This window comes from Mustela nivalis (assembly GCF_964662115.1).
Source record: "Mustela nivalis genome assembly, chromosome: 17".
Taxonomy (NCBI): Eukaryota; Metazoa; Chordata; class Mammalia; order Carnivora; family Mustelidae; genus Mustela; species Mustela nivalis.
The window spans coordinates 51430609-51446300 of NC_139036.1; the positions used below are offsets into that span (position 1 = coordinate 51430609).

General features: G+C 41.6%; 1 protein-coding gene across 1 annotated transcript in view; it reads right to left on the reverse strand.

The window, feature by feature from the left end:
* Positions 1–2374: 2374 nt before the first annotated feature.
* ABCA9 (ATP binding cassette subfamily A member 9) overlaps positions 2375–15692 on the reverse strand; it is a 60265-nt gene continuing 46947 nt past the window's right edge. Inside the window, exons 26-38 of the mRNA XM_082708312.1 lie at positions 14978–15046; positions 14422–14513; positions 13028–13148; positions 12337–12454; positions 11553–11644; positions 9099–9259; positions 8622–8697; positions 8456–8550; positions 7458–7577; positions 7114–7254; positions 6166–6245; positions 3470–3525; positions 2375–3340 (exon numbers count right to left, since the gene is read on the reverse strand). Of these exons, the coding sequence (XP_082564438.1) occupies positions 3242–3340; positions 3470–3525; positions 6166–6245; positions 7114–7254; positions 7458–7577; positions 8456–8550; positions 8622–8697; positions 9099–9259; positions 11553–11644; positions 12337–12454; positions 13028–13148; positions 14422–14513; positions 14978–15046 (1320 nt within the window). The 3' untranslated portion in view covers positions 2375–3241. The remainder of the gene's footprint in view (positions 3341–3469; positions 3526–6165; positions 6246–7113; positions 7255–7457; positions 7578–8455; positions 8551–8621; positions 8698–9098; positions 9260–11552; positions 11645–12336; positions 12455–13027; positions 13149–14421; positions 14514–14977; positions 15047–15692) is intronic.

Below are 15692 nucleotides of genomic sequence, written 5' to 3' on the forward strand. Positions count from 1 at the left end.
AATAAAGAAAAAAATGAATGTATTTTTAGGAGATCTTTATTCTGGATAATCTGTTTCCTTTTTTGTTTCAGACAACTTCTTTACACATTTTCCAGCTCTTCAACTTTTTTTATCTTAATTTTGTTTATCATCTCTTTTGTTGTACTGAAGTTTTTAATTTGGTTGTGATTGAACATTATAATTTTTACTCTATGATTGTGTGTCTCTGTGTGTCCTGTTTTAGGAACAACTTTCTTTTCTGGAAGTCAAAATATATTCTTCTATATTTCCTTCCAACCATTCTGTAGTTTCATTTGTCACATTTTCTCTTGAATCCACTTGCGTATGTGTGTGTATGTGTGTGTGTGTGAGAGGCACAAGGTGGGGGTCTATCTTTTTCTTGTATATTTATCAAGCTGTCACAACACCATTTACTTAAGTTCTTTTCTTCTTCATGGATTTTTTTTCTGTTTCCCTCTCATTTTCAGGCTTTCTATTCGTATTATGAATTCCTTTGTATATTCCTTCCACACTTTATTTTTTTTGACGATTTATTTATTTTGGGGCGGGGAGAGCATATGAGTGGGGGGAAGGGCAGAGGGAGAAGGAGAGAGAGAATCTCAAGCAGACTCCACACAGAGTGTGGAACTTGATGTGGGACTCAATCTCATGACCTTGAGACCATGACCTGAACCAAAATCAAGAGTCAGATTCTTAACCAATTGAGCCAGTCACATACTGAGACTTCTAATAATCTTTCTATTATCATTAATATATTTTTTTTTCCAGGCGCCTGGAAAAAACCTGCCTCATTTAGCTTTCAATGCTCTTTGCCACATTTGCTTTTTCAGAGGTTCCACTGCTTTGGGACCCAACAGTTTGCATGGTTCTTCATTTTCCCTCACGGAGATCATTCACAGACCCTTGTGCAACACGTTCCTGAGGCTTGTGCTCCCTTTAAAGAGTTCAAGGAGACATAAACTTCAAACAGAAGTTACTCCAGCACCTGCAAATTTTAAAATGTATTATTGGCCATTTTTATTGCAAGTTTTCAGATTTCTTCAAAATGAACACTTTTTATAGTTTAGTCCAGAGTATTTAACACAACATGCCAATACCTCCAAAGGAACAAGACCCACTGTCTTTAATTCATTTTTTACTTTGCTCCAAGATCATAAAATTACCAAGCAGTCAATTTAAGGACGTATAATTTGATTTAGACAATATCTGGAGACGTTTTGATTGTCACACTCAGGTGGCGATTGCTACTGGGTACAGATCAGAATTGCCATTGAATATTCTACAATACACAGGATAGCCTCTCCTTTCTCCCTCCCCCAACAAAGAATTATCTGGCACAAAACATTAACAGTGCCGTTGTTGAGAAAAGCACAGCTAGGATGAAAAAAATAAATTCACTCTCATTAAAATTACTTATTCATAATCACTGTGATGTTTTCATTTAATAATCCATTGGAATAACTTGTTCTTACTTTCAACTTAAAATACTCCAAACATTCACTCAGTATAACTTTGTACATCTCAGGTCATCCCTTCTTGGATTTTCACAATACAAAGAAGGGTAGACTCACCCAGAGGCATCCCATCTTGGGTTGGAAGTTAATGTTGTTTGCCTATACTTTGAGGATGGTGTGGCAGAAATGGGTTGAAAGTGAAGGAAGGGTCATGCTTGTAGAGTAGATTCAGGCAAGGACTGGGAACAGGCTGCTTAGAATAGTCTTTGGCAATTCCATCAAGAAATACTCCAGGGTTTTGTCCCCACCCATTTCCTGGCATGATCTGAGTTAATTAATGTAACATTGACTGTCTGTTGTAACAAACAACCCCACTGTTTCCGTAACCTCAGCAGCTCAAAACCACAGTGTGTTGTAGGGGTTTCATTTTTTTGGTTTTGTGTTGCACTCTGCATAGCTCTGTGTTTCATGACTCGGTCCTGCATGGTCCTGGAGCTCTGAAGACAACTCATCTCCCAATAGTGACTCCCAGGGCAGGTGTCAGAAAACTTGGCTTCTGGTGATGTCTCTCTTCCTGGCTTGTGGGTAGCCAGCTCGCTGTGTTCTCATGGGATCTTTACCCTGTGAGTGCACAGAGATAGGGGATCTTGTTCCCTTTTTATAAAGATACCAGTGCTATTGGATTAAGGCCCCAAACTTCTGACCTCACTGAACTTCTGACTCATTAAAGGCCCTATCTCCAAATACAACCACACTGGACTTTGGGGCTTTAACCTATGAATTTTGGGAGAACTCAATTCAGTCCATAAGAGCTAACAACAACAACAGTAGCAAGAACAACAACAAAAAAACTTACCTAAATAAGAATATACAAGTATATTGCACAGATTTTAAGGTGTTTAGAGGGTCACCAGTTAAAGAAGTCATAAGACACATAAACATGAGAAATTAAGATCTGCTATACCCTTACATCATAAGAAAACCTATCAAATCATAAGTATGTTTCAAAATTGTGAGATACGTCATTTTTAAACTTCCATCAACTTGATTATTCAAATTCTTACTGAAATTACTTATTTTAACAGGTTTTCAAATTCCTTGATAGTCACAACAGACAGAACATAGACTATACAATATAAAATGTGAAAAATGACAGAAAAGGAAAATCCATGTATTATGAATAAGCTGAAAAAAAAAAAGAACAAAACAAACTCTGAATTACAGAAAGCAAATACTTGTGGGGATGAGCGGCGCATGTTGTTTGAAAGCGCTGTTCACCGTATTGTACAGCTGAAGTTAATATTACACTGTATGTGAACTAATTGGAATTTAAATAAAAACTAAAAAACAAAAAGCAAATACCATGTTATTCTGTAATCACTGGCTCTCTGCCCCCTACATCAAGATTAGGTCTTACTTTGTCCTTACTTCATTCAAAAGGATAAGAAAATATTCAATATTTTGATGTTCAAATATCAAATAAAAATAAAGCAAATCTCTGTATCATCTTGAGAAACCCAAACATTTTGTAACAAATGCATTTTTAATTTACTTCCCTCTGACATGTGGGGTTTAGTTGTTGGCACAGAGGCCCCCATGGTCAGTTTCAAGACTGTTCTCACTGATTTTTCTCCTTAGTCCTGATAGACGTCATGTTATTGAGAAAAATGGTGACATGAATTCCAAAAGCATTTTGTATCCTATCTGAGATCAGATATATTAATGATATAAAATATTATATTTAAAAAGAGGCCTAAGATTTTTTTAAAAATAGGGTATTTGGGACTTCAAGGGTCTTCCTGTGGGAGGAGCTTCCACTTCACCGAAGAGTCAAGTTCTTCATCAAAGTCATCCAGCTCCTGCTCCTTGGAGAGCTCCAGGAAAACCTGAGATGGACAAGAAATGGAGAGAGAGAGGTGACACTGCCTTTTGCCGCTCTGAGTGAGTGCAAGGCGTGTGCACACGGTGTCCCTTTATAGTGCCCGGATGAAACAGAGTCACTCACACCGACCCACCTGCTCCAGGGTGGACTGGGAGAGGCTGTACTCCTCCAGGTCGAAGCTCTGTTTAACTGCAGAAGGACGGACAGACATTAGGAGTTCATCTATTTTTAATTTGGAGAGTTTTACCAAGTTATGCACAAAATCTACATATCAATAGATTTTAAATATACAAGATAAGGTAATAAATACTCTCGGACTAGATCTGTCTGAGATATGTGCTCACTTAGGCAGCACATGCTAAATATGGAAAGGCAAATTCACCCTGTGGTCTTGCAACAGGATGGAAATACTCTCTCATTATCTTAGAGTTTGGGCAGGGGCACTCCAGACTGGAAAACAAGGTGTGAGGTCCCAGACCACCTATACAGGCTGAGTGGAGAGATGTTCCCTCTTCCCTCTGCTCTAGAATGCTACCATACCTCGATATCTGCCTTCAACCTCTCTACTCTGCTCTTTGCTCCACTGGCTGACTTAAGAGGTTCTTTCTGGTGGTTTCCACCAGTGGTGGCTCATTAGAAGGGAGAGAGGAGAGAGGGGGGAGGTCAAAGCCATTACTCCTTCACTCCCTCCTCAACTTTGACCCTTGACCGAAAGTCACTGCTTCTCACAAGATCACAAATTCTACATGATTCTACTCCTGGGTTCTAGCCACCGCTTCCTTTCTTAGTCCCTTTAGACCCGAGAACGTCAACACTTCTGCTGTGTCTAGCCCGGGGACATCACACAGTGTCTTGTCCCTTGGCAAATGGTCCCTGCCTAAACCAAAAGTTGCCAAATTATCCTAGTTTGACCGTCTGTTAACAGTGTGGATTGTGAATAAGATCCTCAAACATGCAGATGCATAAGATGAAAAAAATAATGAACTGAGAGGTGAGACTAGAAAGCAAAGGTTTCTTGTGGGCAGTTGTCACATTGCTGTGGCATTTCCTTTCTCCTCTCAGTGGACAGAGGATGCGGTGGGATTGGCCTGCAACCTGGGAACATGGGATTGGGTCCTTGCCTCAAGTCTGGGAACATGTCAACAATTGTGCACAGTGATGGCCCTGTACTTTCAGAGTTTGGAGAGGCCAAGCCTCTGCATCCAATGGGAGGTCCTCTAAGAGATCTCTTGGAAAGGGAAGAGAATTCCAAGAAGTGGCCCAGGGCTGCAAGAGACCAAGAGACCAGGAGGAGAAGGCATCTCCCACCTCAGAGTAGAAGCTTTCGTCAGAAATTCCAGATAGGAGGGGAGAGGGAATCTTCAAGGAACTCCTCTCTGCACAGAAGACCTCATGCCATAGTCCAGCTCTAATGAGCAAATCAAGCTTTGCTGTCATGCTATCTCGTCTTACCTCCCCTTACACTCTGCACCAAAGAGGCTCAAAATATCAGCAGATGAGCAGAGGAGGGAATAAGATAAGAAGGAGAGAAATCCAACCCACCCATCTCCCTACTTTCAAGTCTCCAAGCATTAAGCAATGTTGACCTGGAATGGGCTCATGAGGGTGGAGTTCTGTTGCAGTTTGCAATACCCCCAAAGTGATCTGATGCTACGGGAGAATGAGCCAATATAGCAGGACACAGGAATTGTCAGGGGCATGTACTGTGCTCCCACACTATGGGGCCTACCTCATTCAGCTGTGCTTCAGCTGAGAAGATAACTGTGTCTCACCTAACATCTGGAGGGAAAAAAAAAAAATGCTAACTTACATTTCCACCACACAGTGGAGTAGACAACTGTGATAAAAAGTTAGGGTTCCCCCCACCATCTCCTAAGTAGAACTTTAGTTTTAGCAAATGAAACCCAGCAGAAGGAATCTGAGGTGGGAGGGAACAAAGAGAAGCACTTCTCTAAGAACTAGAATGTCTGGGGCTTCTAAAAACTGACAGGTGACAAGTAAGAAAGATCAAGAAGAGGGGGAAAGGGCACCTGGGTGGCTCAGCTGGTGGAGGGTCGGACTCTTGATTTCAGCCTATGTCTTGATCTCAGAGTGCTAAGTTCAACTCCTATGTTGGGCTCCACTCTGTGTGTGGAGCCTACTTAAAAAAAAAAAAAAGAGAGAGAGAGAGAGAAGGATGGGGGGTTCAGCTTTTTATCAGATTCCATACACTGGTGTGATAGGCAAAATCAGAGCTTTGTATACTGATACATCAATGCAGTATACAAAGATCACAATCCAAGACTCTAGAGATGGGTTAGCCCACCTCAACAGACATGGACCGCCTAATCAACATTCAACACTATCAAAGAGTACATACAGACAAAAACAAATGTACATACAGACAAAAACAAATGTACATAGAGACAAAAACAAATGCCTTTTTTTTTTTAATGAATCAGCTCCAAATGCCAAAGATCTCTTCCTTCTAGAGTCTCATTCAATTAGGTCCCAACTTCTCAACCTTGGCACTAATGACATTCTGGTCTGACCCTTCTTTGCTGCGGGAGGGAGCTGACCTGTGTACACTGTGGGATGTTTAGCATCACCCCTGGCCTTGACCCACAAGATACCATTTGAACTCCCCAACTTCAACCCCACTTGTGACAGCCAAAGATAGCCACGGACACTACCAAATCACTCGTGGTTGAGAACCATGGATTGAAAGTCTTAATAATTTATTTCTGGTGTAACAGCACAATTTCATGCCCATGTACCTCTTACACTGGTTTTATGCAAGATTTGAATTTCTCAGTTTTCTGGAGTCCTATCTTCCACCGTCACTCTTACCTATCTCTAATTTGAAGAAAGCTTGCGATAAAGGACACACGTCCTTGACGGGCAACTTATAGACCATCAGGGAGGAGTACCTGTGAAGAAAGGAGAGGGAGACTGAGTCCCACCTTACAAGAAGACAACCCTGGACGGGTGTATGTCTAAAAAGCAGCAACGATGTCACCAACAATTTGTTTCAATGTATGAGTCTACAGACCCATGGACACTGTGGTAGTGGGAATGTTCTTTAATCAACAAGAAGTCACTTGACTCAAGCAGAAGCAAGAGGAGGCTCTCACAGTAAGGCTCCCTTTTACTCTCAGGAGGAATGGGAGACAGAGGAGACGAGCAGTACCCCAAGAAGGGAAGAGGCAGGATTACTTATCATCCTTCTTCCTTTGAGAGAAGAGAATAGCATTTAAGTACAAAGAACTAAAATCAGCTCTTGGCTTCACTGCTAGGATTTGGCATGATTGAAATAACCTCAAGTGCCATTACAAATAATAATAATAATAATGCTAAGAACCACTGCTCACTGAGCTTTTACTGATGCCTGGCACTGGGTCTCGACTTTAGACAAGTGGTCACATTTAATGGGGGATGTTTTTACCCTCTAGAAAGGATCCGGATGACCCAGGTCCATGCATGCCTTAGGTCCTGGCACATGATAGAGCCACCAGGAATCTGAATTCCCTTACAACAATCAGTTCCCAATCAGTACTATGCTCTCTTATTTCCCTCCTGTGGAAGGACATTCCCTTTGAATTGGGCCTTTCTTTAATAATTAATCAATAAATAAAATCACAATTAATTAATTAGAGGTAGTCTCTAATTAATGAATTCAGTCACAATTATCGTAAAGTTAACAACAACAGCAACGAAAGAATGATCAAGTAAAGCTTTTATTTCTCTTCGCCATAATAGAAAAACAAAAAGATGAAACAAGCCAACACCTGTCCTTACCTTTCCTGACGAGCAGCCTGGGGGAAAAGTCTCAGAATTTCACAGTGGAGGGGCTCCACCTGGGCGGGGTTCTTCACCTTCAACTCGAGCAGATAATCTTTCCCAAATTTGCTTTTCAGGTGTTGTATGGAACCAATACACCTGGAGGTAGGACGAGGATGAAGTCAAGGAAGAGAAGGAGAAGACAGAGGGATTGCTGTGGACTCTCAGCCCCAGGAGGCCAGGGTCGTGCCGAGCGGGAGTAGCCAGTCACCCCAGCCCCTGCCAGCGATAACCCTGTGCAATGCAACGTCTTTGCTCAGGGCCCTCTGGGGGGCCAAGGGTGGGTTCGAATGGGCACCCACCTCATTCTTCCAGACACCATGATGGCCACGCGGTCACACACGGCCTCAGCCTCTGCCATGTAGTGGGTGGTCAAGAGGGCGCCCCTCTCCGTGTTCCTAAAGGTGGCCCGGATTGCCTGCCTAAAGGGAGGTCAGGGACAATGTTAGCTGCTGGGAATGCTCAAGATAAGATGAGAAGACTTTGAAACACCTTTCACAGGCACAGAGGAAACAACTAGTGAATTTGACTTAGACAAAGAAATGATTTTTGGAGGGAGAATGTCATGTAAATACCCAGACTATTGGGTAGAGTATCTAATTCAGAACATGCCTGGTACTGAAGGTAGAAGATGATATTGGGTAAGAGTTCATTTAGAATAATGCTGAGTTCCAAGAATATGTTTGAGAGAGCAGTAGGGAGAAAGATAATGAGGAACACTTATTTAAAAGCATGATAAAAAATCGCATTAAGCCCTAAAGTACAAAACCGCAGATTTCTGTATAGTCCTAAGAATTTGAGATTTTTTTTCCTCCTAAGAACTGTGTATCAGGTGATGCTGTAGAAATTGAAACTGGGGGCGCCTGGGTGGCTCAGTGGGTTAAGCCTCTGCTTTCGGCTCAGGTCGTGATCTCAGGGTCCTGAGATCGAGCCCTGCATCAGGCTCTCTGCTCAGCAGGGACCCTGCCCCCCCCACCCCCGCCAACTGCCTCTCTGCCTACTTGTGATCTCTGTCTGTCAAATAAATAAAATCTTTAAAACAAAAAAGAAATTGAAACTGAATAATAAATTGACATGGTTGAGTATAAAAATGGGCCATGCATCTCCCAAAGATCTATCATGAAAACAAGATTTTTAAGAGGATTATGGTGTTAGAATTATCCTTTTCTTCCTAATAAAAATTGACTGTGATAGGGGCATCAGAGTTCTCCCCCCTGAATATTGCATAAACCACAATTTTGAAGATCAGTTGTTATAGGGCTCACAAGTTCCCTTAGGATGACTCATGACGTCCCCTCACCACATTTGCAGCTGCCCCTCGGGGTCCATGCCGGTGGAGGGCTCATCCAGAAGCACCACCGACGGGTTTCCCAGGATGCTCAGTGCGAAGCAGAGCTGCAACAAGAGGGACAGCGAGTCTGGCACCGACCTAGGGTGCGCAGAGTAACGCTGAGCCCCCCTCTTACCTTCCTCTTTATTCCCTCGGATAAAGCCTTCACAGGCTGCTTCAGCTGGTCCTGCAGCTTGAGCGCATCCGCCAACCTGGAGGAGACACAGTGGGTCCATCCACATTAACCCCACACTAAGGGGAATGTGTGGGGGGGTTGGGCAAATCAGAACAAACAGTACATTAGAGACGTTTTAAAAAGAGTATCCTGAATGATCATACAACTGAAACCACCTAGGATGCCTTAGGAGCTTTTTATAGTGGTCAAGTTCATATTTTTCAATGACTAATATGGACCAATATTCCATATTAAGAATAATCAATAAAATTGTTCTCTCTAGTTTTAACATGTGAAAATACAACAGGCTTCTTGATAGCTAAGTCTTCTCCCACAGGTGCGGCGTCATCAGTTAGAATCTCCCTTTCTTAATTCTCTGTGAACGTTATTTCTATCATATTCCCCCAGTGGAGAACGTGTGTGTCTCCCGCCATGTACCGTGTGATGCTGACTGTGGCGTCCCCTTTCTCCAACCCTTTGATGGCGGCGAAGACCTCCAGATGTTCCCTCACTGACAGGTTGGGCCAGAGCACATTCTCCTGAGGACAGTATCCCAGGAACCCGAGGGACTCCCCTTCACTGCTCCCTTTCAAAATCACCTGTACAGAAAGTTCATTTTCGCATTCAGTCCAAAATTGTGTATACATGTGTATGGGCACATGAGTGCAAAATTCAGTGATGTCCTCATCTTACACGCATGGCTGCCAAGAGTACAAATGTAAATCAGTGATCACTTAACTGTAGAAGAAAGATGGTAAAAAACAAACAAAACAAAACAAAACATAAACCTCAATAAATCCAAAGGAAGCTATTCCACATTGTCTTATACCTCTATAGGGTTTGTTTCCAAGTCCGTTACCCTGGTTGGCTTCAGGGTGGCTTACTGGGTTTTCGATGTTTTGACTTCCCTCGCTGATCTCAACGTTCAAAGGAGTAGACACTCATTGAAGGTTCTATCTCCCCAATGTTAAATGAGCTATAATTATAGGGTCTGTTGCACAAGTTTATTGTGAGCATTAAAAATGGCAGCGCTTCTCAATCAGGGGCGATCTTCCTCCCAGAGGACATTTGGTAATGTCTGGAGATGTTTGTGGTTGGTACATTGGTTGCTGTTGGGATCACACGGCGAGAGGCCAGGCATGCCACATGGGACAGTCCTCCACACATGCAAAAAACGGCTACCCCAAAATGTTACCAGCACCAAGCTTAAGAAATCCTGAACTAAGATAATAAATGAAAGGTCCTTGGCACTAGTCTGGCACATAAAACCAATAAATACTAATAAATCGCATTTATTATTTTTATGAGCCAATCACAGTGCTTTACGATAATATAAATAAGTGATGTGTACCAGTGTTTACTATGTGCTAGGATCTAAGCAGTTTGTGTGTTTTGAATTACTTTATCCTTAGAAAAACCCTATATGACTCAAGTATCACTTTTAGAAACTGATTTAGAGTTTAAAAACTTGCAGAAGGTCACCCAAGATAAATCTGGGGGTTAAAGCTGGACTCTGCCTTCAGAATCCAAGCCTTTGACCTCAACGCTATGCTGTCTTTTCCAAATACAGTGGAGAAAAGAACTAGTTAATGTGGGCTCACAGAGCGTTCACTCTAGAGAGAGAAATGGAAAATAAAAGCAACTAGATCCATATGGGGATGAATTATAGCCCTTGCTTAATGCTTTCGAGGCAATAAATGGGATAAAGAATAAGAAAGGAGGATCCAAGGTTGCCATGAGTAGAATCAGGGAAAGTCCTTTTGGGGAGGTAAATTTCAAAGTGACAAGAAGGAGGTAACTAAGTGCAAAGCCGAAGGAGAAACACTGTAGCCAATGGAAGGTGCTACAGAAGGACAATGACCAAAGGCCAAAGTCAGCAAGAAGTGAGCAGAGCCCAGATCTCCCAGGGCCTTTTTTTGGCCATGCTAAAGGTTTTGGATCAATTCTAACTGAAGGATGATAAGCAGGAGAGTGACATGATCTCAGTGGCCTCTTTTATGGGCCGTTCTGTCTGCTATGCAAGGAGAGACAATTTGGAAACCTCTGTTGCAATCCACACTGCTAGAAAATCTCTCTTCATGGCCATTCCCTCTGCCCTCAACCTTCAGTCAAACGTTAGCAGCAGCTCCTCCTCAGTGTTGTGGTCCCTGAGGACGTCTGTCCATCATTTTATCCCACTTGGTCTAGATGTACCGCCAAGCGCCATTCACATACCATTCTAGTTTTTTTTTTTTTAAGATTTTATTTATTTATTTGACAGAGAGAGAGATCATAAGTAGACGGAGAGGCAGGCAGAGAGAGAGAGAGAGAGAGAGAGAGAGAGGGAAGCAGGCTCCCGGCTGAGCAGAGAGCCCAATATGGTACTCGATCCCAGGACCCTGAGATCATGACCTGAGCTGAAGGCAGCGGCTCAACCCACTGAACCACCCAGGCGCCCCACCATTCTGGTTTTTGATTGGGAATTTAGACAATCTTTTTTTTCTCTCTCCCCCACCAATCTATGATCTCTCTTTTCTGAATAAATCCCAGATCTTAGCAATTTAATTCAACAAATTCTCAGGATCCATAAGTCAAAAAATAAAAAGTAAAAAACCCCAAAGATCCCTCACCAGAATAAAGCTAGTATTCAGCTTTACCAAAACATTTCCTTTTAATGTCACTACTTTTCATCCAATGGAACATATGGTGCCAGTAACAACAGCGTGCTTTTCGGCACTGACTCGTTTTGGAATTAAGGTGAGAAGTTTTTAACTCATCCTCTCATTCTATGCCTAACTCAATGGATTCATCAGAAAGGATCATTTGTGTATTTTTGAGACTATCATCAGCGTTCACAGGTTAGAGCCTGTTCAAGGCAGCATGCAGGACCCTATTTCTGTGTGGTTTACTGACCTGTCCTGCGGTTGGATTTGTATCCCCAGTTATCATCTTAATAGTTGTACTTTTGCCAGCTCCACTGTGTCCTAAGAGTCCTATAACTTCACCTGAAAGAAACAGGTATGCTTAGAATTATAACGTCAAATAATTACAATAAACATAGAGGCAAATACTCCTGGAGGACTCGCGATGTGTCAGGCTCTCTGTCGAGTGCACCGATGTATTAACTCATCTGTTCTTCACACACACACATACGCACAAACAGGGGTTGTTACTGGCTTCATTCTATAGGCAAAGAAGCTGAGGGGGAAGGAGGATACATAATGTACCCATCGTCACACAGCCACTAAGATGCTGGAACGGAAACAAATTTTGATCTCAAGTCTGTCGCATTTAATGGACACTTCCCCAAAATGTGTTCTTTAGAATAGAGACTGCACTGGTGTGCCCCAGTGAGTTCCTCTCCGGTGCATTCCTGTTGTGAAATTAACGATACTCCTTCGAAAGCTACAGCATCCTTTTTAACAGAAAGACGGCCTTCTTTTTTTTTTTTTTTCAGTTGTTCTTTTTTTGTTTGTTTGCCTGTTTCAACAGAACAGACAGAACTGTCTTCTCAGACCAAGAGAAAACAATGTTATCATAACCAAGGCTTTTAAGCAGGAGGGTTCTGCCCGTGGGTGACAGGCTGCCTTTCATGATTATCAACAGATGGCCCCGATTCAGATACTATTATTCCCTCCCAAAGACCTTGTCTCAGGAGGTCAAGATAGCTTTAAACATTAAATCTAGTGTCTCCAACCTTTTCTAACACAGAAAGAGACATTTCTTATGGCCACTTTTTTCTTCCTCTTAGCGAAGCAGTCTTTCTTCTTGCCTGTATATTCCTTCCGCAGACAGCTAGCAATGATGACGGGTTTCTGTAGAGACAAGAAAATAACAGTGGGGCTTTATTCTTACCTTGAAATGAGTGAGTGCTCCACATTCCCTACAACCACATTTTTCCCTGTACAGAATCATGACTCAGACAAGTTCTTTCCCCAGAAACTGCCATGTTCGAGTGAACTCTCCCAATCTATATTCCTGCAGGGAAATAACATTTGTATCGTATTGTGTGATCTATGCTTGACCTTTCTCAGAAAACAGGAACAAAGACATCCACCAAAAAGGACTGTTCAGACACACTCACACACGCACACATACATATATCTCAGATGGACTCTCTCATCTTGCAATAAGCTTTACTCAGTCCATGAAACTCACAAAGTCTTACTTCCTTAGGTTTTGTAATGTGTAGCTTTTCTTACCCAAACTACAACCCTGAAAAAGGAATTAACAAGTCTCTGCCTGTGGGTATGGGTGTGTATTCCCTTGTTCCCCTATCTCTGGGGACATTGCATATTCAGCAAAGTCAAGGAATGAACTCTGTAAGGACAGAAGAACCGCAAAGTGTTTTTCAAAAATATTCAGATGAACGTTGTTCATCGTTCTACCTCATCAAAGTCTGCAATGGTCCTAGCGTTTGTGGTTCTCCTTCTTTCTATCTGAACATCTTCATCCTCTCCTTCGGGTTCTTCTGGGTTTGGGAAAATGCCACTGCTTCTTGGGGAAATTCTAAAATCAAAACAGTGTGAGAATAACTGGTCTCCAGTTGAAAAACTTGCAGCAAAAATAATGAGCTTGCAGTAGACTGCTCTCAATTATGTAATTACATTCACTCTGAGAACAATATAACTCCCATTTTTCGGCTCTGCGCCATCTGCCTTGCAGAGTCTGGCTTCCATCAACAAGTCAAATGCTGCTACCCTTGCTTTTTCCCTAGTTTTACTTTTCTTCGTCTGTTGTGACTTCTTTAAAAAATAAATAAAACAGGACATACTCTCTGGCAAACGATTTGGGGGCACAGTTGTGTGAGAAAGGCATCTAGGAACCGTAATTTTGGCACAGGTATTTTGGAATTCTGAGGACTTTGAGAGAACTGTGGATTGAAACATTTGGAATTTGAGAGGCATCCCAGAAAAATCCAGGACACGTTATCACCAGCAAGGGAGCACTGTCACTTCTTAGAGATATGTTTCAGAATCACTCCTTCTGGACTGGGTCCACCCAGTTCTTTCCTTCCTCACCCCTACCACTGATTACTGCTGAGGCTCATCTCCCTCCTTCCTGCCATCGCACATGGCTGATGTCTGCCGATTTCCTAAAATACGGCTGTCACCTTGTCATGCTCTTGCCTTACTACTTACTTTACACTTGAACTGGATTCATATTTTGTGAGTTGGATGAGGTTTCCAAAGCAGAGCCGTCTTGATTTCCCATTATGTAATTTGGTTTTGTAATGTGTAGCTTTTCTTACCCAAACTATAACCCTGAAAAACGAATTCCCATTATGTAATTTGCAAAGTCTTCCCTATGCTTCTGTACTCCAAAACCCTCCAAAATTTAGCTTTAATTTAATTTTTCATTATCTTCCAGTACGAACCTTTAAGTTCTTTCCAGCTGTCTTCTCAAATCTACAGCAAGGTGGCATTTATATCAACTTCTCCTTTTTTCTACCTTCCTGGACTGGCTACACTTACCAATTGTTTATCTATATTTACCCATTATTTTAAAGATTTTATCTTTCATATAGAACTTTCTTTTAGTATGTCAGTGAAATTATGGTATTCCTTAATTTTTCAGTGTCTCATGTGTGTTAATGGGGCTTCCCTCCCTAGATTGTAAGCTCATTAAAGTATCATGAATTAGAATAATTTTGTACACCACACAATTCCTAAAAAAAAAATCCTGTGCAGTAATTTTTACTTAATTAGCTTAAGCATTTTAAAATATTTTTAAACAATGAATATTAAAACAAAACATGAAATCATATTTGAATTTTCTCTACCTGAACACGGGATCTTTTCTCATTGATTTCTTTCTAAAGTTCACTTCCAGACACCGGAGAACAAAAACGAAAATGCAAAAATGAAGGTAAGGCTAAGGGGAGAAAAAAAGAATCAGTGTTAGAAATCACCATAAAAAACAAAAAGTTCAATACTGGAATTTATTTAAGGGGTTTGACTGTATATAAAGAGTTGATCTGTACAAAGACAGATCTGATAACATTTTGACAAATTTGAAAGACAATCTTTTAATGTCCAGTGAAACTCTCAGAGCTAGCTCTTCAGAGAAGCCACAACAGACAAGACAGTAGTAAGTTGGTACCAGGACTAATCACACCATTGAGAGTTTGGGCTCTAAACTCCATGTCAAATGATTGTTATAAAAATAACGGTCCAAATTTTAAAGTGTGTGTGTGTGTGTGTGTGTGTGTGTGTGTGTGTGTTGCTTTAGATGCCTAAAATACTGTGTTTTCAAGTGCCAAAGTTTTTTAACTTAATGCTAAGCAAAAAAATGTGTCCCCCTCATGCAAGAACATCTAAATGGAAATGTATTCTTACTATTAGCAGTGCCAGGAACACGATTTGATGTTCGAAAGCCCCTAAGTAATCCACCGAGTCAGGAGAAATCTGTAAAATGAGGAAAGGTAAGTTGAGATGAACCTTTATCTGTTCTCGAATCTCATCTCACATTAGATGCACTAATGTCCTTTAAATGACCTTGCCAGTGTTCTCTCTCATCTGCCAGGTAAAAGTCTACTTCCGAGCTCGTTATGTGTCTTCTTGGCTTGCAGGGTCACTCAGTGACCTCTTCCCCTGCACTGGACTCGAGGCTCAGAAGCTCTTTGAGCACTGGGAGTTGGCAGGATTTGCCTTGCTAGGAAAAACCCTAGGTGGTGCTGGAAGGATCCATTGAAGCCATAGGCAAGATTTATCTTAAGACAAACCCTTTCCTCTAACTTTTACCTGCCTTTCTTCCTAAATCTGTGCTCCTTCCCTAAGAACCATTACATAGCTCGTCCCTTGCCCCATCCACTCTTAAGAATAACCATGATAATCACTCATGCTACAGACAAAGCTTTTCACCTACAGCACAGTTTTCATTAGATTTACAACACACATGTGTATATCAATACACATAATATCCACCCACAACATGGAAATGCATGCTTCTCATCAGATTCACGATACATTTTGAAACATCTCCCGACTTCTTAGTAAATAAAGACTAAAGAGCCAATTTTGCTTCTTGAACTTCATTTCCCAGGACTTTTTT